Consider the following 27,943-nt stretch of genomic DNA (forward strand, 5'->3'; position numbering starts at 1 on the left):
CTCCATGCCTATAAGAATAAACCTCATGAAAAAGTAGTAAAATTAATTTTATTTACAACAATAAAAATTTGTAAACTACTTTACTGTAAATTTATTTTTATTTTTAATTTAGAAATTTGAATAATTTCAGACTCTTTTCCAAACCATTTGCTATAAGACTTGTAGACAAATGATAAAACATCATTCACATGTGTTTATTTTTAACCAAATATGTGAAAGAAGTATTTTGTTCCTAGAGAAGTTCACATGTAGCAAAATTTTGGGCAAGTGCACAAAAGAAGGACTATTTATATTTGAACAAAGAAATGTCTGATGTAAAAACAAGTTGATCAAATTTATTCCTGATGAAAGAGATTGCCATTCAAATAACCAAGATTCAATACAAATTTCTAAATACATTCTAAATTTCTAAATGCAACATTGTAAGCAACAAAAGAACATCATTATTGGTAATTGTTTCTTTTTCTTTACAAGATTATAAAAGTTACTTGCTTCAAAAACATTGAAAAGTAAGTATCCTGTTATTTAAAAATACATAAACAAAAATCATGAGTTATTATAAGATTATACATTACCTTTCAAATCTTTGTGCAATTTTCTGAGATCTTTCTGAAAATCTTCAAACTTCATCTGTGAGGCTTGAAAAAGGTCTTGGGGTTCTGGGAGTGGAAAGACAGACTGTTCTTTCCCAGAATCCTAGTTTGCAAAAAACATAATTTTTAAACATATTTGCATCAATATAAATAATATTAATAAACAGCAGCATTGGTAAAACAGCAATAACAAGCAATGCCAAATCATACAAGAATAAATGTAAAAAATTACTATCCATAAAAATTGTCTTACCTCTTCAAAATTTCGAAGATAATAGGAAACAATATATGACAAAAGGCTTCTGCTGTTGTCCTAGACAGAAAAAACAAAGTTAAATATTTTTTAAATATTAATTATACAGTATTAAATAAATTCCAGTCAATCCATATTTATTAATGAGAATATGGTGAATAGAATAAGAAATCCTACATTTTAAATCATATCTGTCATTTCCAAAGAGTTTAGTGGCACAGAAATTCTTGTTTGTCCCTAGTGTTCCCAGTTAAATCTCCAAGTGAAAACGCAGGTGCTTAAATGTGTAATTTCAAATATAAATGCTTTCCAGATAGTAGCCCTATCAATGAGAATTCTATACAGCTGGACTGACAGGTGTTGCTCCAACAGTAAGTTTGATTGAGGTTTATTAGTTTATAAATCAGGAAAACATAAAAGTTAAGTATAATTCCTGATGCCTAAGAACCTTTAAGATACAATTATATAGATATATTAGAAAGTATTATATCAGCAACTGAGATTGATGGATGAATATCCAAGCAATCATAAATAATGCAATATGCACAGCTCATAAAAAAAGATGGAAACTTGTTTCATATTTAAAAATTTCATGAAAAGCTATTCAGCTTTTATCAAACACATTTAAAAGTATTACATTTTGAATATTGTTTTGGACATTTCTCAATATTACCACTACATAAACTGAATGTGGGAGACCAAATAATATATTTTATTTAAAAAGCCGTATGACACTAATTACACTCTCTGGATTGTCTAATCTCACCAAGACTTTCCCCTATTTATAAAATGAATGTCTTTTATGTCATTTGACATGATACGGTAATACATCTGTTAGAGACATTCCTCATAGTAATATACGAGTAAGTAGTAATAAAAATATATATAAAACAGCGATATACAGCAACAATAATAAAATTAATAATTTATTGTAGAAACAGCATTTGTTAGCAAAAAAACCATATTTTCATTTTTGAAAGAAGTAGAATAGTTTCACCTCCCTGTTAATTTTTTGACAGTATAGGATTTCTTCCCATAGGTGTGGTCAACATAGCTTTCCCCCCACAAAAGCACCCCTAGTCTTCCATCATAGTCCATTATGCTCTACTGTCCACACCCCATATAACCCCCTCATCGTCACACCTCATCCTCCCATCCACTTACGCACTTTTCAAGGACTAGTTTTAAAGTTTGTCTTTTTCAGACCCATTATTTGGTTTCTCTATATTCCACATATAAGTGAAACCATCTAATATTTATCTTTTTTTCTTCTCACTTATTTCACTCAACATAATTCCTTCCAGTTCTGGTCATGTTGCTGCAAATAGCCATCTGTATGTCTATTTTGGAGAAGTGCCTATTTAGCTTTGTTGCCCATTTTGTTATTGGATTGTTGTCTTTCTTTTTGTTGAGTCATATGAGCCCTTTTTAGATCTTCAATGTCAGTACCTTATAAGATGAATGGTGTGCAAATATTTTCTAACATTCAGTAGGGTGGCTCCATCCTGGATACTATCTCTGGGCAGAAGCTGTGCAGAAGCTTTTTAGTTTGGTGAAGTTCTAGCTAGTTCTTTATATTATCCTTTGATCCTTTGTTTTCCGTGCTGCTGGGGATGAGTCCACAAAGATATTTTTGAAATTTATATCATGAAATGTTAGACCAGTGTTTTTTTCTGTGTATTTTATGGTTTCAGTCTTTGATCCATTTAGAGCTTATTTTTGTGTATGATGTGAGGTAGTGATCTAGTTCATTAGTTTGCATATGACAGACTAATTTCCCACATCCATTTATTGAAGAAGCTTTCCTTGTTCCAGTGGATGTTCCTTGCTCCTTTGTCATGGATTTGTTTCCTTAAATGTGTGGCTTCTTTTCTGGCTCTCAATTATATTACATTGGTCTATGTGTCTACTCTTGTTCCAATACCATAATGCTTTAATTATGATGATTTTGTAGTATAGTTTGAAGTTTGAAAGTGTAACACCACCATTTTTCTCCCTTTTAATTAGGATAGTTGTGGCTATTCAGGGTCTTTTGTGGTTCCATATGAATTTCAGTTATACATATTCCTTTTCTTTGAAGAATGACAATGATATTTTTATTGGGATTGTGTTGAGTCTGTAAATTGCTTTGGGTAGTATGCCCATTTTGACATTGATTCTTCTAATCCATGAGCAGGAGATATCTTTACAATTATTTTTATTCTATATTTTTAACAGTGTTTTATAGTTTTCCTTGTTTAACTCTTTCATCCTTTGTTAGGTTAATTGCCAGGTATTTAATAGTTTTTGATGAGATTGTAAGCAGGATGACTTTCTTAATAGTTTCTTCTTCTAGGTGACAGCCCATAGGTATGCAAATTATTTCTCTGTGTTGATTTTGTCACCTGCCACTTAGTTGGACTCGTTCATTTTTTCCCCCATCTATCTTTAAAGTTTTCTACATATATTATAATGTAATCTGCAAATAATGATATCTTCTTATTTCCCAATTTATATTCCATTTATAGCTTTCTCTTGTCTAATTTCTTTAGCTAGCACTTATAGAAGTATGTTAAATAGTAGTGGTGAGAGTGACATCCTTATCTGGTACCAGATCTTCAACGCAAAGGTTTTCATTTTTTTCACCATTGAGAATGATGTTAGGTGTGGGTAATATGGCTTTTATTATGTGAAGATGCATTCTATTTAGCTCCAAATGGTCAGGGTTTTTTGTTTGTTTGTTTCATTTTGTTTTGTGGGACCCTCGCGGGCGGCTGGGGAACGAACCAGCGCTGCAGAGGCTGCAGGCAGCCTCGCAGCCCAGCGCTCAACCGCTGTGCCACCAGGGGAGGCCCACAGATGATCACGTTTTTTCATCATAAATGGATGGTGAAACTTAGCAAATGCTTTCTCAGTATCTATTGATATGATTTATGGTTTTCATTTTCCTTTTTATTGATCTGGTGAATTGTGTTCATTTATATTCAGATGTTAAACCATACTTGTGTTCCTGATATAAATCCCACTTGGGCATGATGTATGATCCTTTTAACGCACTGTTGGACACTGTATGCTAAGATTTTATTTTACCATCTTTGTTCATTAGGGAGACTGGTCTGTCATTTTTCTTTTTTGTGTTGGCTTTGTTTGGCTTTGGTATCAGAGTATTGCTGGTCTCATAAAAGTTGTTTGGAAGTATTCTTTCTCAATTTTTTGGAATAGCTTGAATGGGACAGGTATTAGTTCATTTTTGAAAGTTTGGTAGAACTCATTTATGAAACCATCAGATCTTGGTCTTTTGTTTTGGGGGAGATTTTTGATTACTGTTTCAATTTCCCTGCTTGTGATTGGTTTATTCAGGTTTTCTATTTATTCCCTATTCATCCTTTATTATATAATTCTAAAAATATGTCCACCTCATTGATGTTTGCTTATGTGTCCATAATAATATTTTATTATCCTCTAAATTTCTGTGGTGTAACTCTCCGATTTTGTTTTTGATCCATTTGAATTTTCTCCTCTTTTCTTAGTGAGTCTATCTAGAGATTGTCTACTGATTTATTTATTTGTTTATGTATGTACATATTTATTTATTCAAAGAACCAGCTTTTGGCTTCATTGGTCTTTTGAACTGTATTTTTTGAATTCTATTTGTTTTATTTGTGCTCTAATTTTTATTATTTCATTCCTCTTACTTGCTTTGGATTTTTTGTTCTTTTTCTAATTTGTCAATATTAGAGACAAGTATATTTATTTGAGATATTTCTTGTTATGATGTCAACTTGTATTGCTAATTCCTTCTCTCTGAGTGTTGCTTCTGCTGTACCTCATATGTCCTGGAATAGTGTGTCCTCATTGTCATTTGTCTCAAGCATTAATTTTTTTCTTTGATTCCCTTGTGGACACATTGGTCTCACAGTAGTATACTGTTCAGTGTCCATGTATAGTGGTTTATCCTGCTTTCTTTTGTAGTTGATTTCTAGTTTGATACCTTTATGGTCCAAGATTATACTTGGTATAATTTCAATCTTCATGAATTATATATAATTGTATTGGGGCCCAGTATGTGGTCAACCCTAGATGATGTTCCATGTACACTTAAAAACGTAAATTCTTTTGTGGGGTTGTAGTATATATACAGCACCCTATAGATCTCTATTAGGTCCATAAGGTGTAATACTCAAGCCATCTGTGGCAACATGGAGGGAGATGTAAGGGACTATGCTAAGCAAAATAAGTCAGAAGGAAAAAAATAAATACTGGTAAATGTTGGATGGTTTTACTTTATTTTTAATTTTTGCACAGAAGAACTGGGATGTGGGCCAGAGGTGCAAGGATGAGAGGATTCACCAGAGACAGAGTGGGGAGCAAAATAGGTGGGTTTACTGAAATGCACTGTGATGGGGAGCAGCAAGCAAAACAGGAGAGGTCTGTTACTGCCATATGTGGAAGCAGCTTCATGGCCTGGGATCAAACTCAGGTTGTAGTGGTGATAGTGCTGAGACGTAGCCTCTAGGCCACCAGGAAGGTGCCTGGATGGTTTTCCTTATATAAGGAGTATAGAGAAAACAAACAGGGCTGACAATGGATCTGAGGCATACATAATGGGAGGGGCCAGTGGAAGGATCAAAACAGGGGAGGGAAGAGAACAAGGGACTATTGCCATGGATACCAGGTATATGATGTTGGGAGGACCATGGGGAGTACATTGGAGGGGAGAGAGGACATGTTGTTCAAAAATTACCAATGATTTAATATAATATTTATGTAAATTTAAAAATAATAAATAATAAATAAATACCAAGCTAACTGATGGCACTTGAGAGTGAGAAATTTCTTTTTTTTTTAAGATTTTTATTTATTTATACAAGAACTGGGGTACAGGCCAGACGTGCAGGAGGGTGAGAGGATTCACCAGAGACACAGCAGGGAACAGAACAGGCAGAATGACGAAGTACACTGCTGAAGGGAGCAGCAGGAGAGGCAAGAGAGGTCTGCCTGCCTCATGGGTTGCTCCGAGGCTGGCGGGGATCGAACTGGCACTGCAGAGGCTACGGACAGCTTCACAGTGCAGCGCTCAACCTCCTGCACCACCAGGGAGGCCCAAGAGTGAGAAATTTCTTCATAGGATTGATGGACTATTGAAGATGAACATAATTTTAGTACATTTATTTTTGTTTGAAATGCTTTTTTTTAATTCAAGGAAAATTATTTTTCTTTTACCTGACCAATATCTTCAGCTATGTTAAATTTTGTTTTTTATGAGCAGAACCAAATTGTATTTACATTTTTCCATCTAATCTTGATACCATCATGATATGGTGGTATCTTTTACTTATATGAGAAATATAGAGAAATCAAACAGCTGACAATCGATTTGAGGTATACAGATCTATTGATGCATGTTCTTATTACTTATGACATTGTGTTTATAATAGAGGAATTTATTTGTCTATCCTTAGTACTGGAGAATTGGAAATATGATTCATTAATGAAGGTTTCATTGGATAGTTTCTGGGAGTTGAAATTTAGCAGAACCAAGAAGAGAGCCTATTATTTTGTCTGCAGGTTTCCAGAATATTCCAGAGTAGGTGGGGTAGGTTACTTCTATTTGTAGGCCTGGAGAAACCAGAAAGGAAAGCCTTGGGAACATCAAGAAGAAATCTAAGGTAGAATACAGTGAAATTGCACTCTAGCCTAGCTCCTGAAATTTGCACAGGTCAAATGTTGAGAGTTCAATCTAATATTCCTTATAGAAAGTTGCAACAGAATGAAAAAAGTAAGTTATGCTTAGTTATTCTGCCCTTTCAGTTTATTCAAAAATAGACCAAATTGATGGATATTAGATTTAATTTACAAATGTCTTTTGCTGTATTATTTCATAGAAATTGGATATGGGTAGAGAAAAAAATGATTTCTCTCAACCATTTCTGAGTTTTTCTTGATTTTTTGACTGAATTTTTCTGTGATCTGTTTGCTATTTGTTGACTAATATTTTTAGCCTTTTATTGTACTTGAACCACTTTCTAGGAATGGAGGGAGGATTTTGCACATGATTAATTGGTATTTCCTTTGAATATACTGCAACCCTAGAGAGGCCTATCTTCTGAGGCGTCCCCCTAGGCCCTACATATTTGACTTCATCACCATAGAAATTTTTACAAAAATGAAAGATAGGATTTGTCAGAGGAGACAACTGGGGTCTGGGCCAGCAGACTGGCATTAAAGCCAGAAGACTGAGTGACATCTTCCCCAGCCCCAACTCCATCCATCTAGCAAGCATGATTAGCATGCTTGAACCTGATCAGGGGACTGCTGGGAAGGTAGAAGAAGTAGGGCAGTGGAGAGTAGACACTTCCTTCCAGCACTTACTCTCTGCTCAGTTGATGTCGGTAGGATGGTATGGCAGCACAGCTGAGGACTACAGGTTACTGAGAATGGGGTCAGCTACCTCAAAGCCAACCTCCACATCATTTGTCCCTCACTAATTCATCTTTGGCTTTCTCTACCCCTCTTTTCATTTTTTATATAAATAAACACTTATATTAAACTTCTTTTTATTTCTCCACTTTTGGGTATTTTCTTTTGTTCTTGAGCTTGCTGGTAAGGACTCACAACTGGGTATTTCACTTAATTTCTGGGTTTGGATGCTTTCAAATTCACTCATCATTTTTTGCTTTTTATTTTTTTTTCTAAGTTTATTTATTTTTTATAGAGGCATGTTTTATTTATTTGTTTGTTTGTTTGTTTGTTTTGTTTATACATGCACTGGGTACAGTCAGAAGCATGGGAGGGTGAGAGAATTCACCAGAGCCAGAATGGAGAGCAGAGCAAGCAGAAGGACCGAAGTACACTGCTGAGGGGAGCAGCAGGCGGCAGGAGAGGTCTGCGCGCCATGTGGGACCCTCCTCTTGTGGCCGGGGAGCAGCCGGGGATCGAACCTGCGCCACAGAGGCCGCGGGCAGCTTCGCAACCCAGCGTGCAACCGCTGTGCCACCGGGGAGGCCCATTTTTTGCTTTTTAAATTTGGGTAAGAAATATGTCACCAAAGGGTCAGATAAAAACCACACCAATAACAAACCCTAAAAATCTGGCTAGAGCATTGTGGTTACCAAAGGGAGGTAGTGAACAAAGTTGGAAGGGCCACAGTGAATTACCATGGAGGACTTTCAGTGCCTTAGTGGTGGGTGTGGTGTGTTAACATATATCTGAAGGCTGTGATCTTATGCCTCTAAATCATACACAGGGTTGTGAACCAATATTATCTCAATTTAAAAAAGAATTTAAAAAACAAGTTCTGTTGGCCTTTAGTGCTTACCATAAAAAAGAAGAAGAATTGGGTCTTTGGATGCACTTTCTTTTTTCCTTTTGCATGTAGTCTTGGAAACATAAATACTAACAGTATATATAGGGCCTCCCTGGTGGTTGAAGGGGTTAAGACTCAACCTATGAAACTATCTGCAGCCACTGCAGCACAAGTTTGATCCACACCCAGGGAGCTACCCACATGGCACAGCAGACCTCCCCTGTCTCGCCCACTGCTCCCCTCAGCAGTGTATTTCAGTCACTCTGCCTGTTCTGTACCCCACTCTGTCTCTTGTGAATCCTCTCACCCCCCCACACCTCTGGCCTGTACCCCAGTTCTTGTATGCATAAATAAATCTTAAAAAAATAGTATATATAAATTATTGCTTAATGATTAACAGCAAATCATTACTTAATTCTCTCTCTTCCTAGTAACTTCTTTGTTTTAGCCATCAGTCCAGTAAGTGCAGAGTAGAGTATTTACTGGCCTGTGGTCAGACCTGTTTGTGGTACACGTGTCTTACAAACACTGAACTTACTCTGACCTTGTCCTCATAGTAATATCCCTGCCTCTGGGCAGGGTTTGTCGTTCATTTTCTGAATAGGTGGCACATGGCTACGCTGCTTTAAAACCTCTTCTTTTCTCCTCCCCTCTCATATGTAGAATAAAGTCATCCCTTGTATTAGGCGCCTTGCAGACTATACAAGGAGAGGCCATTGAGGGCTCTGTGGAGGTCACTGTTGCTCTATCATATAAATAAATCTCAACTTCAAAATTAACTGGTGGTTTAGAGTCCTCATTGCAGTCTTGAGTAAGGAACTCAAGAACATACTACTGCTGGCTGGTGCCAGATATCATGTTTAATTAATGGAAATTAATTTCCTCAGAGTTCCACAGTCCACAAGGACATATATTAGCAGACATAGTAAACATAGAGTGAAAAAAGAGTTATTTTTACCATAAAATATCATTCCCTCAATTATTCATTAGAGATATGATTTGAAATTACCCTAGGAAGCATTATAATTAATTAAATCACTACTACATCAATGCTATCTATTCCCTTTATTTAGTTCAGAACATGAAGAAACTCTTAACCTTATTCCATAACAAAATGTCTAATCCTCATTTTGCATAAGTTCATTCATACAAAATACTTACACTGCTTTTGACATCTTTCAGTTTTGGAAGAATGTCTAATCCGAAACCATCAGCCTGTCCACGAGTCTTATTTCCACCATTCATGTAGTTGCCAAAAGCAAGAACCAAACCCAGAACCTGCATAACCCCTGGGCCATTTTTTAATGTCTGTAAAAAAGGATAAGAAAAAATTTCTCTTACACAAAATTTTGTTTGAATTATCTTATCAATTACAGATATTTATTTTATACTAATAACTCAGGTTACATCCACATTTTATCATTATTGATTATTAGATATTGTGTGGTCAGTCCCCTACCCATACACCCCCAAAATAAAAGTGTCAGATAGACTGTCTCAATAGGGCCAGTGTAGGACTCTTATCACCTTTGTATGGGAACTAGAAGTCAATCAAGACCCTCTGAACCTCAAGAGACAGATCATCTTTACTTTAATGCAAATTGCTTTTCATGAGTCATCAGGTCCCTGAGGCTAAGAAAAGTATCTGTTCTTGTCCAAGTCTTTTTGCACCTCCACAATAAAAGAGGAGATCATTTTGTCCTAAACTTTTGCCTTTTCCCTTGGAAGAAACAATCACTGCCTTCCCTTTTATGATCCAGAAGAATATAGTTTTGGGTCTCATCCAGATGTAGGTTTATCAGTAAATGTTTTCTCAATGTGTAAGAATCTAAGAGAATTCTCATTTTTACTTTCAGAGTAAGGGTATGATCATCCCCTACTTGTCTGTCATGTTAAGTCTCCTCTCTGTCCTTGATGTCTCAGGTCTTAAAACACAGAATAAAAATTTCTATTCCGCTACATCATTCTGCAACAGAGAGATCTCCACAGAAAAGGGAGTTTCTATGTTCCCTGCCCCATCTAATAAGGAGCAGAGATGAGCAAACACATGTAGCTATAGAAGACTTGGAGATGCAGGAAGAGAGACACACGGAGCAGAGAGACATAAAAAAGAAGTCCTGCTTGCTTCTTGGCTTTGAACTTGCACCAGGGATTTGAGAGACTTGGAAGTAAACACAAGTTGTTGAGAGATATAAAGACACTGGGAAGAGACACATGGGTGAAGACACATGTGGGGGCTAACAGACTTGCCTGTCCTCTATTTTTTCAGAGTGTAATCTCCATTAAAAAAGGGAGATTCAATGTTTCCTGCCCCAACTGATGAGGGATAAGCTGAGCAGGGAGGAGAAACTGACAAAGACTGAGAAGGACGTGGAAGAAGATAGGAGAAGACACATGGAGCAGAGAAACATTTAGAAGAGGGTACACTTGCATCTCAGCTTTGGACTTGCACCAGGGACTTGGGGGACATGGAAGGAGACACTGGAGTTAAGACGTAGAGATACTTGGGAGAGACATGGGTGAGAAACCCATGGAGAGACTGACAATAGCAGCTGTTGCTTTATTTCTATTTTTTCTCGTTTGGCCCCTTCTGCCCCTTCCCTGTGGATCCCTTCCAGAAGGTGCCTTAGACTTGTGGCAAGTTTTTGGGCCTCAGTGGCCCTGCTTTGGGCCAACCCTGTTTAGCTGGGCATTTATCCACAAGGGGATAGGTAATTCTGGGTATTTCACTGAGAAACTAACTTTGTGTGTTTCAGTGGAAAAATAGTACACTTTCTTCTCTCCTTTCTCTATGCACACTTATCTATTAAAGTTCTTTCACACTAAGAATATGCTTTATCTTTATGTGGTGGATGGCTGAATGCATTTAGAGCATGCAAGTTTGGGGGTCCTGGTCTGCCAATCAGTTTGCATTCTTAACACTCTCAGCCCTTTCCTATGGGTCTCTGTCAGAAGGTGCCTTAAATTTGTGGCAAGCTTTTGGGCCTCAGCAATTCCACTACAGGTTGCACTATTTGGTTTGGCATTTATGCACAAGGGAATGGAGAACTCTGGGTGTTTTATTGAGAAACTATTATCATTTTATCCTCTCACTCTATGCACATGAATTCCATGAAAGTTCTTTCATACTAAGTATGATCTGTCTTTATGTGCCAGATGGCAAAACCTCTTCAGCATATGTGAGACTGGGGGTGCCAGGGTGCCTCTCAATCTGCCTACTAACAATACTTTACAACTATTTGAATTCTCTCTATATATGGTATTTAATTGTTTTTTCCTTTCCTAATCTGTCTGATGCTGTTTTGATTGCTTGCACCCTGATAACTTTTGTGCTCCAACAGTATATTTGAATAACAGTACATCCAAAGTTAACTTTAATAAGCATTCAGATATGCTTTTTGTAAGATGAAAGAGATCAACATAGTTTATTTCTATGGTGCAATTGCAAGAAACCAAATAAGACTATAATGAGATTATTACAAATTTATGTCATTTTCATCATCCTGATTGTTATACCTACTTCAGGAGCAATACCAAAATTATGGCATAAGTTGTGGGATAAAAAAATTATTATAAAGATTATGGCCATATTTCTATTTATCCCTAAAAAATTCATACTCATTTACTCCAAAACATTAAGTTTAACTTGAATTTGCCTGTCACTTTCTCTTAAATATGACTTTAATAACATCTTACTATTCTTCAAAATGACTTACTACAACCAGAATGAATGCTACTATTGATCTTTTGACAATTTTTAAAATGTTAATATTGGTAATTTCTGCCACACCTATCCTTTGTTTTTATAAAAATATCCATGTGCTCTTAAATTCCTAATCACTTGGTTGGAATCATTAACAATTTATTAAGGGATCATTCCTAAATTGAAGGGAAGTAAATAAATGCCTTCAAATAATATTAAATAGGAAATCTGATATATGAAAATGCAAATTTTCTATGGTAAAAGTAAAAGGTATAGAAATCTCTGATATTTATATGTAATGAGCATATGCTGACAATGTGGTCCTTCAGTCCTTATAGCCTATCTGATCATTTGCTTTGATCTTGAAGCTCAATCATAATATGTTCTCTTCTCTGGAACTCTAGCCTTTAAAGTTCATGACCATTTAGAGAAGATAAATAAAACTTTTTTTTTTAATATGAACTTGAGTGAACAGTATTAAATATCAATGTCCAATCAGCTCTCCATGGACCCACCTCACATAATTTCTGTAGCAATTCCAGTTTGCGTCGAATTGAGCATATGCTTTCTGAAAATGTGGACTGGAACAGGATGCAAAAAACTCGCTCTGAAAAGTTGGGGATTAGTGACAGTTCATAAAGGAACCTAAGGAAATAAAGTCAAGTTAAGAGGAAAAACATATTTCATTTAAACAGATGTTTATCCTGTATCTTTTATAACAATTATGTAGAGAAGGCCTTGCATTGTTCAAATGGATAGAACCCACCCCTGATCTGAAGGCCTCCACAAGAGCCTAATTAGTAATATGCTTACTGTTCAGGTTTGTCCAGAGGTTTGGCATTTTCTTTGTCTTTAGAGGATCGGCCATGCTTTTCAATTTTTTCCAGTTCATCTGATTGTGCTCGCTGGGAAAACAAAAGTCAATTGTCTTTTCATAATCTTGTCAGTTGAGTCCTTTAGATATTGAAAATCTTAATATAGCCAAAACTCAAAGCTTTTATATTTCTTAGCATCTATGCAGTAAGTTTAAATTAATTTATGAGGCATTTCAAAATGGAAATATGTTTCTGCAAACCAGACCATCTTCCAAGTAATGCTATTGAATATTAGTGATCTACAAAACATTTATTTATTGAAGCTTTAAAACAATATAGTTTTACTCCCATTTTTTTGGCTATTACTCTCTGGTATGCAAGAATTTCATTTTAAAGTGGAATTTCTTAATTCAAAATCAATAAAGTTAAATATGAAATAATTTTATTCTAAAGCTGTTACAACACTTTTAAAAGTTAAATATGAAATAATCTTATTCTAAAGCTGTTATAACACATTTAAAAGAAAAGATTATTTTAACTACTGTAATCATTATTTAGAAACTTTCATATTAGAAGAAAAATAAATTGAAATATTAAGCAATGAAATAAAAAAAAAACAAGAATTTGAGTCTTCTGTTGAATTTTCTTTCTCATACAAAAAGATTCCAGCCATCAAGGTAAACCATGGACACCAGGAAGGCACAGTCCCTGTGCCATTGGGGGAAGTCAGGAACACCCACAACCACCCCCTGGATCAGAGAGAGGGAGGGACCCAAAATGGGTTCAGTAGGGAAGTGCACACTGAGCAAAGCTGCTGCAGGCCTGTGGTGCCCACCCACCTGTGCTTTAGAACCCAGGTGAACTGGGGCACAGGATGCACCATCAAAGCGAACTGCAGGCACCACACCAGGAAAGGACAACCTCTGTGCTATTGTTCAAAAATAGAGACCCCAAGATCCCCTTGTAGAACTGAGAAAACACAGAGGGAGGGTATCCTCAGAGACAACATCTACCAATATACTCACATATCACTACCCCTGCCTGCCATGTACCTCGTAAATCCCAATAAAAGCCTGCAAAAGCCACTGAGGGCTCCAGGAGTCCTTCTTCATCCATCTGCTCAGGTCATAGAAATCCTGCTCTGTGCCCTTCCTGCTGCTACAGTCAGCCAGAGGGACACTGTCCTAATACCACGTAAAGCCTACTAACAGGATAGACATTATTAGTCCACCTTGCTGGTAAACAAGCAATCAAAGTAATATTACAAAAAAAATTACAGCTAAGAATGTTAATAAGGCAATGTTGATAAGATACACATGTTCATACCACAGTATATCACACAAAGATTCCAAATCCCTCTCTCTATTCTTTTCTTTTAAAGATTGATTGATTGATTGATTTATACAAGAAATGGGGTACAGACCAGATGTGCAGGAGGGTGAGAGGATTTACCAAAGACAGAGCGGGAAACAGAACAGGCAGACTGACGAAATGCACTGCTGAGGGGAGCAGTGAGTGCGATAGGAGTGGTCTGCCGTGCCATGTGGGACCCTCGCCGGCTGGCCAGGATCGAACCAGCGCTACAGAGGCTGTGGACAGCTTCACAGCGCAGCACTCAATCTCTGCGCCACTGGGGAGGCCCTCTCTCTATTCTTTTAAAAGAAATGAGTTCTGGCCTCTGGGGTGGCACAGGTGGTTGAGCGCAGTGCTGTGAAGTTGTCCCCAGCCTCTACAGTGCGGGTTCCATCCCAGCTGGCTGGGGAGATTCCCACATGGTATAGTAGACCTCTCTTGTCTTGCCCGCTGATTCTTTCAGCAGTGTATTTCAGTCTGTCTGCCTGTTCTGTTCCCCAATCTGTCTCTGGTGAATCCTCTCACCCCCTGCACCTCTGGCCTGTACCCCAGTTATTGTATAAATAAATAAATCTTTAAAAAATAAATAAAAATAAGTATAAGAGGTTTATGAGTTTATATGAGTTTTAACAGAAGAGTTAATCTGCTATCTTTAAGTCAAACCACATTCTACACTTAAATCATCACCCAGGGGGGAAAAAATAAGTCTGCCATTGTCAATGAAAAGAAAATATGAACAAAATTTGGGCAAAAAGAAAGGTAACAGCTGAGTCAGTGGAGAGAAGCCTTTTGTGAAAAGTCTTGCAATTTTAACAGGGCTGAAGCCAAAGACTGTTACAGGCCGCACCCCCCTGTAATGGGGGGGGCGGTAGTGAGGAAGGATAGCCCCAGACAAATAGGAACAAAGTATCAGTGAGGTGAAGACCCTGGTAAGAAATATAAGGGACTCCAAAAGCCGTCCCCAGGATTCAGCTTTCAGGATTTCGGCATTTTCGGACCTTCAGTGTTTCTGGGGTAAGCAATTTCTGCCCCCACCATGTAGATCTTCCAGAAGTCTGTTGCAGGCCTCTGAAGGACATGGAGAGGCTTTCAATAGCCAACCTCAAAGAAGAAAATTCAGAGGCTTTGCAAGCAGCCAAGTGACTAAAACTGTTCCCAGCTGCGCGCTGTTACAGCCTGGCAGGGAAGGTGAAGACCTGGAGTTGGGTGCCTGGCTGAGCAGAGTGAGTGTGGCTATTTGTCAGGTGGTGCAGCTGCTTCAGTGGCAGTTTTGTTTGTTGTTGGGGCTGAAAAAACTACTCCCTGGAAGCACATTTGAAAGGGTATTAACTTAGAAACTGCTGTCTGGACCTAGAAACCAACATCCTGGAAGTACCTATGCAGTGCATCCTAGGAAGGGGCAGAGTGAGCAGCCTCCTGCACCCCATTTAAGTGAGGAGTTCCCTGCCTTTCTGTGCACTTGTTCTTCCCTGGACTCTTCCCATCCGGGACCTCTCCCTGGATATACTTTTATTCTGTCTCTAAATAAACTTTGCTTTTGCTCTTGCTAAAGACATGGCTTCAAGTTCTTCTCATTCAATAGTCAAGGACCTAGGAAGGCAAAACCCAGGAAAATATAGAAACCCCCAAACTTGGTAATATCTCTCCTTTAAGTGCATGTACTTTGTTCACTTCCAAGTAAATGTCTGCCAAACACAAGGTATTAATAACCACAGCTGACCGTTTAGATTTTCAAATAGAAAAGATGTTTAATGAGGGGGCCTCCCTGGTCATGCAAGGGGTTAAGCACCGCACTATGAAGCAATCTGCAGCCTCTGCAGCACGAGTTAGATCCCCGGCCAGCCAGGGAGCAACCCACAGGGCACAGCAGACTTCTCCTGTCTTGCCTGCTGCTCCCCTCAAAAGTGTACTTTGTTCGGTGAGTCTGCCTGTTCTGTTCCCCACTGTCTCTGGTGAATCCTCTCACCCCCCACATCTCTGGCTTGTACCCCAGCTCTTGTATGCATAAATAAATAAATGTTTAAAAAAAAGTTTAAAAAAAAAGAAATGATGTTTAATGAAATAAGAGCTAGTTTAATTCATGACTTAAACAATCACTATTTTTTATCAAAATAACATACTAAGCTAAGCAGTAGAAGCACTTTTTGTGCTTTGCATTTTGTCACATACAATATTAAAAGTAGATGTATTCAATGGTTTATTTAATTAAATTTAAATTTTACTGATTCATTACTTTAATGAATTAATTTATTCTTTTTTTAAAAGGATTTATTTATTTATACAAGCACTGGGAACAGTCAGAAGCATGGGAGGGTGAAAGAATTCACCAGAGCCAGAGCAGGGAGCAGAACAGGCAGATTGATGAAGTACACTGCTGAGGGGAGCAGCAAGCACAGCAGGAGAGGTCTGCGCACCATGTGGGACCCTCACTGGCTGCTGGAGTTCAAACTGGCACTGCAGAGGCTGCGGACAGTTTCACAGCCCAGCACTCAACTGCTGCGCCACTGGGGAGGCCCTAATTAATTTATTCTTAATTGAAGCTGACTTTTTTTTTTAATGCAAGTGCATGACAGTGATGAATTACAATGACAATCAGCACCAACTTGATTCAGGCTAAGCCACAAGCATTTTTACCTGCCACTGCTTTTGAACCATCAACATAATTGTTTACTTGTCAAAGATGCAAATAACATCCTAGTGTTATTGTGAAAATGTTTTTAGTTTGCAGACCTCCTTGTAAGAAAATTGTAGGAATTCCTGGACATTCTTGAAGCAGACATTGAGAACTGACATTTGGTAAAACCATCCTATCAAAAGAATGATTAAATTCTCTTCAATATCTCCCATATTCAAACATTTTTAAGGATAAAAATTCATTGCCTCAGGCCTCCCTAGTGACACAGGGGATAATGTCTCAGCTTTATCAAGCTATCATCAGCCACTACAGCACAGAGTTCAATCCCCAGCCATCTAGTTTGCTGACCCACATGGCACAGCAGACCTCTCCTGTCTCACCCACTTCTCCCCTCAGCAGTCAATCTTCCTGTTCTGCTCTCCACTCTGATTCTGGTGAATCCTCTCACCCAGTGCACCTCTGGCCTGTACCCACATTCTTGTATGAATAAATAAATAAAAATAAATCTTTGAAAAGATAAAATAAATCTTTAAAAAATACATTGTCTCCCTAAACTGGTTATTACATCTTTAAAGAACACAGTCCCAAAATAAAAAATGAACTTCTTTATATTTAACAAAAATGTCCCCTTTAATTTTAGAACATCAGTCTTAGAACTAACGCCCTATCACTGATTTCATTTTCTTTTAAATATTTGAGAAAGCTACATTTTTCCTCCTTCCTCTTAAATATTGTGGTTCTTTATAATTTTTGGCAAAACTGTAGTTGCTTTTTGAGAATATTCTGGTGAGGCACACATGATAGAGCACAGTCTCTTAAGTATGAGCTAACCATTCCGTAGTAAAATCTGATCCTCTACTCCATCATTCCTTAAAGACTGCTTTTGCTAATGTAGTACAAAAAATATGAACAATCTTTGGGAGGGCCTTTACGTTATCAGAAGTCTAAGACCTTTGAATTGTTTTTCATAAGTACAAGCGATATTCTGTTTCTCCTGTTCTGTATGCTTGGCACTGGTTATTTTGGATTTTCACATAGTAACATTTATTTGTTATTTTTTGTATTCAATCAGTCTAAGGCTTCTATAGCTTGAAATCATAATTTCATTATCCTGTGTGACAAAAAATACTATTTTCCAGCAGCACAGAATTTCTCACTCTATCTCTAAATATTGTCTCATTATGATCTCTTTCCACATAACTCTACCATAGTGTAACTGGGCACTGAAGCCAAAGACTGTCAGAGGTGGCACCCCCTGGAGTGGGATGCTGGTGAGGATGAATAGCCCCAGGAGAAATATGAACAAAGAATCAGAGAGGGTGCAGACTTGATAGGAAATATAAGGGACAGAAGCAGCAGTTCCTGGGATTCAGTGTCTTCAGGAGATGATTTGGCATTCTGGATTTCAGCATTTTCTGATCTTCAGAGATTCCAGGTCAACCATTTCTGCCCTCACCATGCCGATCTTCCAGGAGGCTAGAAGTTGCCAACCTCAGAGAAGAAAAGTTCAGAGGCTTTGGAGGTCACCAAATGACTGAAATTGTCCCCACGTGCTGTTACAGCCTGAAAGGGAAAGGCCAGGAACTGGGCACCTCACTAAGCTGAGTGAGTGCGGGACATTTTGTTGGGTCATTAGGCTGCTGCAGCTGCTGTTTTCAGTGTTGATTGTCTGGTCTTATGCTGGCACATCGTGGCAGCTCAGGTGAGCATCTCCTGCTGTGTCTTCTACTATGTTCCTGAGTTGGATCCTGACCTATTGTCTGGCTGCCACATGCTCCAGGCCCTCATAGGGAAGACACCATCACGACAGCCTTTGTGTTTAGGAGTATGAAACATTGGACACTGCTTTGGGTGAGGTAAATGGCCATTTGTGGCCTCAGTGACTCTTTTTGTTTTTCCCAGTTTGTTAAAATAAATCCATTATTGTTGTTCTCTGAACCTTAGTAGTCTTGCAATTTGCACATGGGTGAAAAACACTGATTGGTAAACTATTTGGTCACTGTCCTTGGCCAGTTTTGTTTAGTGCCCCTTGCTGCCCTGTATCAACAGCAGTTACCTCATTAGCCTGTAATTAGCTACATATTTGACATCCATCCTCTGATATGACAATCATCCAACTGATGGTTAGGTTATTTCTTTTTATTTGAATGAAAATATCTGTATGTTAGGTACATTAGAGATGAAATAGTCGCATTTGATTGAAGGTGGATTTCTCAGCAATTTTAAGGGAAAAATGTTTCTGCATTAAAGGACAAATTAAAAGATACTTTGCATATGACACATCGAGTTCATGGGTGGTCTTTATTATTATTTGCTGACTCATATTCCTCTAATCTTAAAAACTAGGTCTTTTATGGTCCACAAACTCACAAAATATGACCCCACAGATTTCTCTTCCTCAGGTACAATAAACAATGTAGGCTTATTTACATGTGAAGAGTTTAAGGGAATTAGTACAATTGTTACCACATACTTAGTAGTAATATAATTTTGTATGTCTAAGGGCTTAACAGCTCTTCAGGAACATGAAAATCTTCAAATTTAAGCCTGTATTAGCAAATATGTGGATAACATAAAATTTAGATGCAAATACACATTAGATATCATCTGCAATCATTTAACTTGCTAAATAAATTTAGCAAAGGAAAACATGATAGGAGTTTTACAACTCTATTAATAGATTTGAATATTTATTCTTCTAATATATTTATTACCCAGTTCAATTTTAGTTGTTATAGCCATGGGCAACAAGGAGGGAAGGATAATGAACCTCACAAGCATAATGTCAAAACCACCAAATGTTATTACTGATCACACATAATTTTAAGTAAGACTCTAACTTTAGCAATAACCAAGGATCTTAGCAGGTGCTTAAACCTTAAAATCAACATTTGCTACCACTGAAAATCTCTACTTGATAGGAGCATACACAAAGCAAATCTGAAAGTCATCTACATAAACTAAAATGTTACTAATCATGATTACATGTCTCTAATAGTGACAGAATAAAGGGCTTTAAGGAAAGTACAGTGAACATTTATGGCATCTGGTGGAAAAAATTATTGTGGTTGCTAGCCAACTGTGTCATATCTCTAATGATTACCTTCCATCATGGAAAATTACTGAAAAATGTTTAGCATATGTGTTCAGAAGAAACTGTCTTTCCTGGAGAGTTGTAGTGGTATTAAAGAGCAGATGAGACTTTCTGCGCTCTAGCAAGCTAAAAGGTTTGTTAATGTTCTCAAAGGAGAAACAAAAGAGAGATTATAGAAGAATATAATTTATATAAAACAATGACTAGCAGAGACAAATAGGATACTTATAAACAATTAGACATCACACACAGGGATGTACAATTCACGTTCTTCTGAGGAAAGACCTCTTGAGGTACCAAAAGGAGAAACAATAAGTGTTTCCATTATCAAAGAAAGTTTACTTTTACAACTGAGACACAAGGAAAAAACATCAACAAGCATCTAAGCTAATGTTAAGACAACATAAAAGTCATTCCTAAATTTTTTATATTTATTAAGAATTTACCCTTTGTCTACTTTTATAAAGAATTTGATAATTTGCAAAATAGCAAACCTTTTTGCTTCTCCTCTCTCTTCATACAGCAGAAAATTGGGTATCACTTAGTTCCAAAAGAGTACTCACAGAAGACAGTCCTGTGATTTACGACAGGTCAGTATTGTACAAGAACTTCTCAGGAAAGTGTAAAACCTTGCCTGAATATAATACAGCAGTCCTCTCACTATTCTTTCCATTCAAATGATATTTGTGCTCCAAACTACAGATAATGTCATGGCTCCCTTTCCTAAAACACTACAGCCTTTACATCTATCCCTCTTTTTTAGGGTGTGGGACGTAGAGTACCTTATGATGTATTTTATGTTGAACTATTATTTCATTAAAAGTTAGCAACTGGTTTATTACATAATAATTAAAATTGTATGCATATATCAGCTGTCCAGCAAATATATATTATCTAGGTATAAGGGGGTTAATGGGTTACCAGCATATTTACTATAAGTATGTATGAAAAAAATATATAAGTTGGAAAAGAAAATATGAAAGCATAAAGTATTTTCTCAGTTACTGAAGAATAGGACTTCTCAACATGTCCACAACAGGTCTTCCTAAGTCATGTCGCTTTAGCATATAGATTATTTTGAGCTATGGTTTAGGAGAAACTCTTACTATTAGGGGGAATACCCAGGATTAGGATTATTATCAGAAATAACCTTACTGTCAGAAAAAGGTTATATGGTAGGAAAACGTAACTATATTGCATCTGGTGTCATGAATCACCTTTTCCTTGTTATATGGGTACCCTTCCTCCGTCCTTAAAGCCCTCAGGTACTTATTCTGTTCCTTAACTCTGGAATATATACTCTCCCTTTGCCCCATTTACTTTAGAATATACACCCATGTATATTTTTCATAGGTGTGCAATTATTTGTACTTTCCCCATAGTAATATGCCTGACGTTAATTTGTTAACCTGTCAAACAAGAACCTAGAGGAATAGGGAGAAATTTCCTCTTTGCCTTTAGAGTATTATTGTATACAATTATATTTTAATCTATATTTTAAATATTTAATTAATTGATATATTTCAATTACATTAATCTTTGTATTAATGTTATAGAGCAACCCCGATATTAAACGGGTTCCTGGCTGGGGTCCTCTCCCGCGCGCTTTAAAGGGACTTATGAATACTCTTCTACAGACACACACAAAAAGGTTAATAAAAGGTTTATTTACAAGAGGAAAGGAAATAAGGAAAATGTACAACTCAGGGAGAAAATAGGGAAATAAAGTCTTTAATGCGTCCTACCCGATCCGACGACCTGGAAACCCCAAGTCACTCTCAGAGCTGGCCGGACGCTGCGAGCTGGTGGAGAGCCCAAAATGGGGTCCCCTAAAGCCCACGTGTCTGCCTTTTCTATCCACCTGGCTGCTTAACCCCACCCTCAGGTCCCAGCCACCTTCCCTTTGGTGGTGATGGGATTTGGAGTTCCCAGTGTCTTTGGCTTTGACCTGGGGTGGGGGTGGAGTCCACAAAGCCTATATGGAAATAGCTTTGGGACATCCTTTTCCCCCTAACACTAACTTTGTACAGAATTGGATCACACTCTCTTCTTTGATGTATATGTATCATTAAACTAATGATCAAATGTTAACATTTTAAAAAGCAGTTTATATGAGAATTTATCAAGGTTAATTTTATAATTATAAATAATTAACTGCATTCATTTGGTAAATAATTTTTTGTAGTATTTATTATGTGCCAAGGCAATACAATAGCAGGGAGGGAAAGCATAGATACAAAATTTTTATGATATTAGAGAAGATGAAATTAAAGATAATCAAGTGAATCTATGTGTAAGATCACCTTAGTGCTCTACTATTGGGTGTACATTGCTAAAAAAGCCTGTAAAAGGATGATTAAGGTCAGGGAAGGATTCCTAAAGAAAGAATGAATGATAACTGAAGGTTAAGTAATGTTTATTGGGGGGAGGTGATAAGCAGAAACATCCTGTCTGAGAGAAGAGTTTTTTGTCAGTGCAAAGAGTGAGAGTGGTTTTGAGAGAGGCAAGAGTGCCTAGAGGAAAAATAGCTGAGAGCTTGCTGAAAGATGGTGAAGTGAGGACCATAGATTTGCAAAACAAAAACACAATTACAAAAGAGAAGTGCTTAGAGAACTTACCAGCAAAGAGTAAATAACCATAATCTCTTTCAGCAAACAGTGAACATACAAACAAACCTCAACCTCAGTCTTTTAGATATCATCAATCAAATTAAAAATCTCATTATAAAATAAGATGAAAAAATACTTGAATGGTCATATGTCATTTATTTCAGTACAATTCCACTGCCACTGTGTTGTTTTAACTTTCATTTCCCAAGAATTCACTGGACATCGCTGATTTATCTAACAAAAGCACAGCTATCAAAAAATCAGTCAAGAATTTTATAATTTGGAAAACAATATCACATCATAGATAAACAAAAAAAAAATAATAAAGTTCCAGGTCTTTATTAACTATACAGAGTCAATCTGTAAGTGATTCAAGCCTAAAGCTTTCTTTTTAAAAATTCTGTAATATACATTAAGCATGTTTATAGTTTAGAATGAGCATACTTGCAAAGACTCCATAAAACAACTCAATAGAGAAATGAAACATGACAGCATGATGTAAAAACAGCTACATGGAGAAAATTAATATTTCTTTCACTTTTGTTTGAAGAAGCTTATGATTAAATGTTGCTTAAAATATGAATTAAGTATATGTAGGAAGTTATGGAAACATAGATAAATAATTCAACGTGTTTCATTAATTTAATTTGGGTATATAAACTTTTGAGGATGCTATATCATATAACAAGTGTTATATCTTTCTTCCAGATTGAAGTTTGTGGTGTGTCAACTACTAGTCTAAGTAAAGATTACTAAAACTAAGAAGCATGCCTATGAAATTCAAAGCTGAGAAGTACAAATTTAAATCTTCGGGCATCCCTGGTGGCGCAAGGGGTTAAGCATAGCAAGGTGAAGCTACTGCAGCCTCTTCAGCTCAAGTTCCATCCCAAGCCAGCCAGGGAGCAACCCACATGTCACAGCAGACCTCTCCTGCCTCGCCCACTGCTCCCCTCAGCAGTATATTTCAGTCAGTCTGCCTATTCTGTTCCCCACTCTCTCTTTAGTGAATCCTCTCAACCCCCGCATCTCTGGCTTGTACCCCAGTTCTTGTATGCATAAACAAACAAATCTTTAAAAAAAAAATAAAATAAATTTAAATCTTCAATTCTTTCTATCCTATCAGCCTTTCCGCCTTCTAGCTGGAATACAGCTATTTAATTACAAAAAGCTGTGGAATTTTTTTCCCCTTCCTATCTTTTTTCTTAATATTATTTTACTTTACTAAACTTTTAATAGGATTCATTTTCAGAGTTTTGCTTTGTCTTAATATTTAAGATTTTTTTTGTTGTTGTTCTTGGACATGAAATAAAGGTAAAATTCAGCTGAGAGTTATACATGAACCTTTTCATATATTATTTTTTGACTAGAAGTTAATCATTTAACATACCAAAGAAAACATAAGGAATCTACCTCAACTATTCTTCCATTCCCCACCTCAAAGGCCATCACTTCCCACACACTACAAACACTCACCATGCCATAGAAGCATATTCAGAATCAGAAGCAATAGATACATTTAACCAAGTGTAAATATTTTATAATGATTATAAAGAAACTTTACTCTCTGATTTTAATGATATTTAATAACTCTAGACAACATACAAAGATTTTTGTTTTTAAAACTCAATAGGATGTACTGCATTTAATATGTATGTGGTTTCACTAGGTTTTAATTCCTTAGTAAACAGGAATTGGGCCTTCAGGATTGTGGTTTTTGAAATATGAGTGTGTTTAGATTTGGAGATTGTCCAAAATTCATTCACATGTAGAAGAGAAAGCTCTCTGCCAAATATATGCAATCAAGGGAGAAAAAAAGATCATATTCTAAATAAGGTTTATATAACAAATATTTCCATTTGTTTCACAGAGATCAAATACAACTACTTAAAACTAATTCAATGACATTTAAGCATCTGACAAAAAGAAAACATTTATGGGAAATGATTCATGATAGTTCTTTTTTTACGCTCCAAAATAAGTAATGGAATGCTAAATATGATTATTCTTTATGTATTTAATAATAAAACAATTAAGTTTAAGCATTAGGTTTTTTTTCTAGCTAAAATATAAATGTCCCCTCAAATAATCCTTAGATCTAGTTAACACTATTCAGATGTTATTCAAATGCTGCTTCAGACTTGAAATTAATAATTACTGTTATTCTAATACAATAAAGTTTGAAAGATTTCCAGGGAGAACCTAAATTAAGTTCAAGAAAGCACATAAACTATTTCACTATTGACACATCCATATAAAAAACACTCAAATTACATGGTGTGACAATTTTCATATGAATTTCATGCCCAATAAGAGCAAGCCTACTCAACCTCAACCCTCCAATCATTTGTGCCAGGTACTACTTCTCATTAGCCAAAATATCCCATTGAAAGCCTGGAAGAGTGTTGGGGGAGGTTTTAGCAATTCCTCAGATGATACAAGACTATAGGAACTGTACCCAACATCAAGTAAACAGCCAGAACAGTAAGGGAGAAGGAATCATATACATCAAAAACCCAACTATAACAGAGTAAACACAAGGCAAACAATGGGGAGAAGGAAAATTACAAATGGCCAAGGAAGTCCTCAGGGAAACAATACACCACAGAAATAAAATCAAACTCCAGAATCCAATAATACTGACACAAGAGTTATTCTTCTTGTCAGATGGAGAATTCAAAATTACTGTAATTAAGAAAGTCAAAGAACTAGAACAAAACACAGAAAAATAAATCAGAGATACATGAGAAGCAGCAGAAATAGAAAATAGCTCTTGAGAAACATAATCAAAGAACAGAAGGTAAATATTCAAACTTTGACCAGAAAATAAAGGAATCACAAAATGCTAAAATATCAATGGGAGGGGGGAAGTTAACAAAGATCTGGAAAAATCCATGAAAGTAGAATAGGGAGAGCCTCCCAGTGGTGCAGCAGTTGAGCACTGGGTTGCGAAGCTGCCCACAGCCTCTGCAGCGCCGGTTCGATCCCCGGCCACCAGATGAGGGTTCCACAGGGCACGAAGCCCTCTGATGCCGCCAACTGCTCCCCTAAGCAGTGTACTTTGTCGGTCTGCCTGCTCTGCTCCCTGCTCTGGCTCTGGTGAATTCTCTCACTCTCCCACACTTCTGACTGTACCCAGTGCTTGTATAAATAAATAAACACACAAATAAATAAATAAATAAAACTTTAAAAAAAAAGTAGAATAAGGATTAGGGAAGATCAAATCAGTATTCTTGAAGATACAGATAAAAAAAATACCAAGAAAGAAAAGGAAAGAGAGATACAAAGAAAAAGGAATGAAGGAACATTTCAAGAATTATATGACTCCAAGAGGGAAGGAAATACAACAGTCATAGGAATGCTAGAGGAGAAGAGAAACACAGGGAGATGAAAAACTATTCAAGGAAATAATTGAGGAGAATGTAACAATCTCGAAGAAAGAAATGAAAATAGATATAGAGGGAGCTAGACAGATGCCAAACTATCATAATGAAAGGAAAAATATAGCAAGACACATAGTAGTAAGCTTCTAAGAGTCCTAGAGAAAGAAAAAATAATGAAGCTGATAAGGGTAAGAAACATATAATACATAAGGGAAAACTGATTAGGTTAACATCAGACTTATCTGATGAAACACTACAGGCATGAAGAGAATGGAGTAACATATTAAAAGAACTCCAAGACAAAAAAATGCCAGGCAAGAAAAGTTTATCCTACAAAGTTGTCCTTTTCTTTATGATGGAAAAATAAGGACCTTCTCAGACAAACAAAATCTTCAGAAATTCACTGCTACTACCCCACGCCCTTCCACCTCCAAGAACTATTACAAGGAGCTTTAGAATATAAACCAACAGCACTGTGCTCAACCTGCTGTGCCACTGGGGCTGGTGGGAGTGCAAACTGGCCCAACCACTATGGAAAGCTGTCTGGAGCTTCCTCAGTCTACCAAAAATGGAGCTACTATACTGTGGACTTCTAGTGAGTCCGAACCTGAACCGCGACGGTGAGGGAAATCAGACATGGGGGACTGTCATGTCCAGCATGCAGCAAATCTTTATTGTCTTAGTGCTCATTATATACTATTTTAATTGTAGCAGGTGTAACATCAAAGCATACCACATAATGATAACATGTATGAATGATTAGTCTATTTTCTTACTATTATCTACTTCAGACAGTAGGATACCAGGCGGTTAGTTCTCACACACATAATCTTATCGCCTCCTAGCCTGAGCCTGGGAAGTTCGCTCATTATTTTGTTGTTGTCAATCTGTGGAGATGTACGCAGTTCACTTCCAGGCTCTCAACACCAAGTCCTGTCACCCAGAGGTTTTCCTCCAAGACACATGTGTTTTCACATGCCTTAGGGACTCGGGTCAAGGCCCTTTTGCTCACTACGCATGGTGGCCGCCACCAACACTATACGACCCGTCAATTCCACTGCTAGGGATCTACCCAAAGGACACAAAAACAGTGATTCAAAAGAACACCTTTACACCTATGTTTACTGCAGCACTATTTACAATAGGTAAAACCTGCAAACAACCCAAATGCCCAAAAATAGATGACTGGATCAAGAAGATGTGGCATATATACACAATGGAATATTATTCAGCAATCAAAAAAGATAAACTCATGCCATTTGCAGCAACATGGATGAAACTAGAAGGAATTATGCTCAGTGAAATAATCCAGAAGGAAAAAGAAAAACATCAGGTGGTTTAACTTATAACAGGAATATAGGGGAACCAAATAAGACATCAGTGTAAAAGAAAATAATAACAGTACAAAACACAACAAAGCAAAAATAGACAATTATAAACCAGAGACATACTGCAGGGGAGGAGGAGGGAGAGGGATGAGAGGGGGGGAGGGAGGAGCACAGGGGACTGAGGTGATGGTACACAGGTACACTGGTGAAGGAAACTCTATGGGGACTAAAGCTGAAGGGGGTGGGGGGAAGCAAATATTGCTTAAAAATGAACAATGATATAAAATAATAATAATAAAAAGAGAATAAGGATATTTGTCTTTGCATCAGGCACCACTGAGACTTCTTGGAACTGGGAAAGAGCTGCCCCACAGCCAGAGGTGAGCTGAGGGGACCCCACAAGCCATCTGGTAACCTCCAGTCGGAGCCCAGAGTGGGATACAGCTGAATCCAGGGGAGACCTTGGGCACAGGAAAGTACGCTCCTGACTCACCACTTTAGAATAGGGATCTTTGCCTTGTGTCCAGCACCACTGAGACTGCTTGGAACCAGTAAAGGGCTGCCTCCACAGCCAGAGGTGAACAGAAAAGCTCCCACATGCCAGGCCCCATCTGGCCACCTCCAGTCAGAGCCCAGAGTGGAATCCAGCAGCTGGGGCAGACATCCCGCACAGGAAGTACTCCTGACTAGCCATGTTAGAATAGGGATCGTTGCCTTTTCATCTGGCACCACTGAGACTGCTTGGAACCAGGAAAGGGCTGCCCCCACAGCCAGAGGTGAGCTGAGAGGCCCCCACAAGCCAAGCCCTGTTGGAGCCCAGGAGGGGATCCACTGACACCTGGGCAGACCAGGGGTGCAGGAAAGTGAGCTCCTGACTCGCCATTTTAGAATAGGG

At 37.4% G+C, this 27,943-nt stretch overlaps 1 protein-coding gene across 2 annotated transcripts in view; it reads right to left on the minus strand.

The window, feature by feature from the left end:
- FMN2 (formin 2) overlaps window positions 1-27,943 on the minus strand; it is a gene marked incomplete at both ends in the record, with an annotated part of 335,919 nt that overhangs the window by 74,927 nt on the left and 233,049 nt on the right. For both annotated transcript variants that reach the window (XM_084253323.1, XM_084253322.1), the window contains 5 exons: window positions 576-696; window positions 847-906; window positions 9,293-9,439; window positions 12,350-12,479; window positions 12,648-12,739. In XM_084253323.1, coding sequence (XP_084109449.1) covers window positions 576-696; window positions 847-906; window positions 9,293-9,439; window positions 12,350-12,479; window positions 12,648-12,739 — 550 coding nt within the window. The remainder of the gene's footprint in view (window positions 1-575; window positions 697-846; window positions 907-9,292; window positions 9,440-12,349; window positions 12,480-12,647; window positions 12,740-27,943) is intronic.

The sequence above is a fragment of the Talpa europaea genome (assembly GCF_964194135.1).
Source record: "Talpa europaea genome assembly, chromosome: 14".
In the NCBI taxonomy this organism is placed as follows: domain Eukaryota; kingdom Metazoa; phylum Chordata; class Mammalia; order Eulipotyphla; family Talpidae; genus Talpa; species Talpa europaea.